The sequence below is a fragment of the Halyomorpha halys genome, unplaced genomic scaffold (genome assembly GCF_000696795.3).
Source record: "Halyomorpha halys isolate HHAL.00 unplaced genomic scaffold, Hhal_1.1 Scaffold624.1, whole genome shotgun sequence".
Taxonomy (NCBI): Eukaryota; Metazoa; Arthropoda; class Insecta; order Hemiptera; family Pentatomidae; genus Halyomorpha; species Halyomorpha halys.
In genome coordinates, this window is record NW_027106861.1 from 946,387 (window position 1) to 949,766 (window position 3,380).

The window sequence follows — 3,380 nt, forward strand, 5'->3', positions numbered from 1 at the left end:
AATTAAAATCAACATCACCATACCTCCTACGGTAACACTATAAGACTCCTGTGACAGAGAAATGACTCCCAAGACTTGAAAGAACATTTGTATAATAAAAACTAATGCTAAAGCCTATAGTGAAAAATTATGCTAATGCACACTTTGGACTGTGAACAATACTTTCTTCAATCTAAATTTAAACAATATCAAATTTGGATTTACATAAAATATGTAAATCATCAATATTATTAAAAATTAGAATACACTATATCATTATGATTTTTAAAAACTAGCATATCCTCTCACAGATTTCAATAATGACCTGTTGCAAGTTCCACATCAAAAAAATAACAGTCTTTGATTATCAATTGTTATGCACAAATAGGAGGGATTAGAAGCATATATTTTCATATAAATAGAATTGCAGCTAACATATATTCCAGGGTTTTTTTTCCAACAATCTTGAACTAAGAATCTATAATTAATTTAAAACTATGTTATACTAATAATCGAAGATAAAAATATGGTCTAGACAATAAGAAACAGAACACAGAGCAAATTATAATATGCCAATATGAATAACGACTCAAAATAAATGATTTTATCTCAGTAACAACAGAGGGTGAAAACATCATTAAAATTACTATCAACATGCTACACATGGGGACATGCAATACATAAAATATAACTTTTACCACAGAATTAAATGTACGTAAAAGAAAACACAACATTTAGTGAGGAGTACTCACTCTTGTTATTGATTCCTAGGAGCATTCAAGAATAAAAAGTAATTATGCACAAAGTTATAAATAATATTATATCCAAAACAACTATATTAATTTAGATATACATTCTTAAAACCCCAAAACGAATTAAATACCTGAAGGAGAATGACCAGGTGACCAGAAATCTCTCCAAGAATAAAATAAATCTAAAAATATTTAATAATAAATAAAAAGGAAAAAAATAATAAAAAGGAAATCACCAACATAACCATGGGCATACAATGATATACCAGTGTAACCTGATAAAAAATAAATAAAATAAAAATACTCTTCCAGTAAATAATTTTTACAGCATAAACTTTACTTTAAAAAAAATTAACTTTAGTAAAAATATAATACATGAATTTAACATCTAAAAAAACACACAAAAAATATATTTATCATGCAAATAATTAAATTATTTGAATACTTATCATAAATAAACATTTTAGTTAAAATTCTAATGAATATATCCAATAAACCATAATAACTTTTTTAAATTTAATAAAACCATGCTTATATTGATTTTAAAGAAAATTACCTCGTGGAACAACACTAATATCTGAATCAGATGATCGTCTACAGAGGGGAGAGGGTTCTCTTTTGGCATCTTGGAATTCCCTAAAAATAATAAGAATAAAATAAATTTCAATTATTTTTCTAATTCTTTAACATTCTGAGCTATCTCACAATCATTTTTTCATATTCACTTATTTTATTTTATGAAAATCCAATTTCTAGAAATCATCATCTTTCTGTTTATTGCTATTGGATACTTAGTTACCTATATTTCAAGGTTAATGATTTGTCTTTCAAGAATATAATCTAAGGAAAAAGCTGTTGTTAAAATATAGACGTATCCAAAATATAATATGTTCACGTGGATAAGAAAAAGTAGTCGATAAAATTTATATTAGAACATGTTGTACTAATCCTCAACTTTCTTAGAACAAAATTGGACTAGCTGCTTTCAAAATATAGGTGAGATAAGAAAATTAAATTTGAGCACATAAAAGCCAAAGTAATCTATTGAATTTGATAAAATTGATACTGAATTGTTTCCAAACTAATCCTCAACTTTCTTCCAAATTTGAGCCAAATCTGAGTTTTATAAAAATGATTCTAAATCATTTTTACACTAATCCACAAATGTCCTCCAAATTTAGACTCCATTAGGTGAGCCTTATAAGAAAAATAAGTTTCCACATGCACAACTAAAATTAGTAAATGAAATTTGATGAAATTTACATAGAACCATCAAAGTACCACCTCTAACAATCACTAAAAGTTTCTTCAGTCAGATTAACGATTTGATAGATTATCTCCAAATGCAAATTTAACTATAGGCAGACAGAAACCAATGTTGTTCCATGATCTCTATAATACTGAATGCGAGAGTAAATTTTTGAATATGGACAAAAGTTGTTCTATTTCCTGCATGAATACAAAGCTTCCCTATCTTTGTTAGTGAAGAAGCAACACTATAAATTGAAAATTATTTCACTACAAATTAAAATTAAAGAATCACAAAATAAGTCTTAAACAGTATAGGTTCAACTTAAACAATGATTACACTAACATAACCGTGGAAGTTAGCATCATAAAAAAGGTTTTACAAAGTGTAAATGAGTGTCTTCAACTTTGCCATCCTAGCACAGATACACAAGTGTATACAGTCCCAAAGGCCTTTGAACTTACAGAGGTGTGATTGGGTCCAATGTTACTGCTGTGCCAAGACCCCTAACAACAACTCCACATTCTCCTTCCAGATCAAAACACTGCTTATATCCAACAACTGAATTAGCACCGATATCTAAAACCTGAAAAAGTTATGGAAAATCTAAATATTATTACAAGAATTCATGGATATAAATATTAATAAGAATAAAAAAAAGCACATGGAAAAGAGATACAGATGAGCTATAAATGCACATATATATTGTAATATTCAAAAATTATTAAAATAAAATAAAAAGAATTTTAATCGTTTTAAACTTAATTTCAAATATAAAAGAGATAGCTTGGGTTCAAATTAAAAACTTTAATATTTAACAGATAATATAATTTTATAACATAAGAGACTTTTCTCAGGGCGTGTTTCCTGGCAATCAGAACAGACAACACTTTACTACTAATAACACTTAATTAACTTAATTACTAGACATTTTACTAATACAAGCAATTCCATTTCGAAACAAGACTAACCAATTACACAGCTTCTCCTGATAACTGTTGATCTCTTCTTCTTGATGATGCTATCTCCAAACCCCAAACAATGGCTTTTTTTCTTTCCCGCCTCTAGCTGAACGGACGTCTTCTCCCAAAGCCAGCAAAATCAAAAGTGCTGTTTCCTCTCCTCTATCTTCAATTTTCACTGGTCGATCCAAAAAATAATTGTTTGTAGTACAATCGCTCTGCTTTATTTGCTATGAAATTAGTCTATAGATAATTGTCACTTTCTTCCATTTCTTCTTTGATTATTCCTTTTCCATAATTACTGCATAAGAACAACAAAAGTTGACAAATTTCATTCCATGTTATCAAACACAAACAACCCAACGAACACTTCGGAAGGACGCGCATCACCATCTTACTTGTTTTGAAAAGCGTATTTATTTTAGACAATGAAAACTG

The 3,380-nt window shown here is 28.2% G+C and overlaps 2 protein-coding genes across 5 annotated transcripts in view; both read right to left on the reverse strand.

The window, feature by feature from the left end:
- Positions 1–3,380, reverse strand: part of RpL10Ab (ribosomal protein L10Ab) — a 64,461-nt gene that overhangs the window by 36,649 nt on the left and 24,432 nt on the right. The gene's annotated exons all lie outside the window — the stretch shown is intronic.
- LOC106684856 (C2 domain-containing protein 5) overlaps positions 1–3,380 on the reverse strand; it is a 26,500-nt gene that overhangs the window by 17,354 nt on the left and 5,766 nt on the right. For 3 of the 4 annotated variants that reach the window (XM_014427162.3, XM_014427160.3, XM_014427159.3), the window contains exons 5-7: positions 2,445–2,566; positions 1,288–1,367; positions 863–913 (exon numbers count right to left, since the gene is read on the reverse strand). In XM_014427162.3, the coding sequence (XP_014282648.1) occupies positions 863–913; positions 1,288–1,367; positions 2,445–2,566 (253 nt within the window). The remainder of the gene's footprint in view (positions 1–862; positions 914–1,287; positions 1,368–2,444; positions 2,567–3,380) is intronic. The other variant, XM_014427161.3, reaches the window with a different exon arrangement.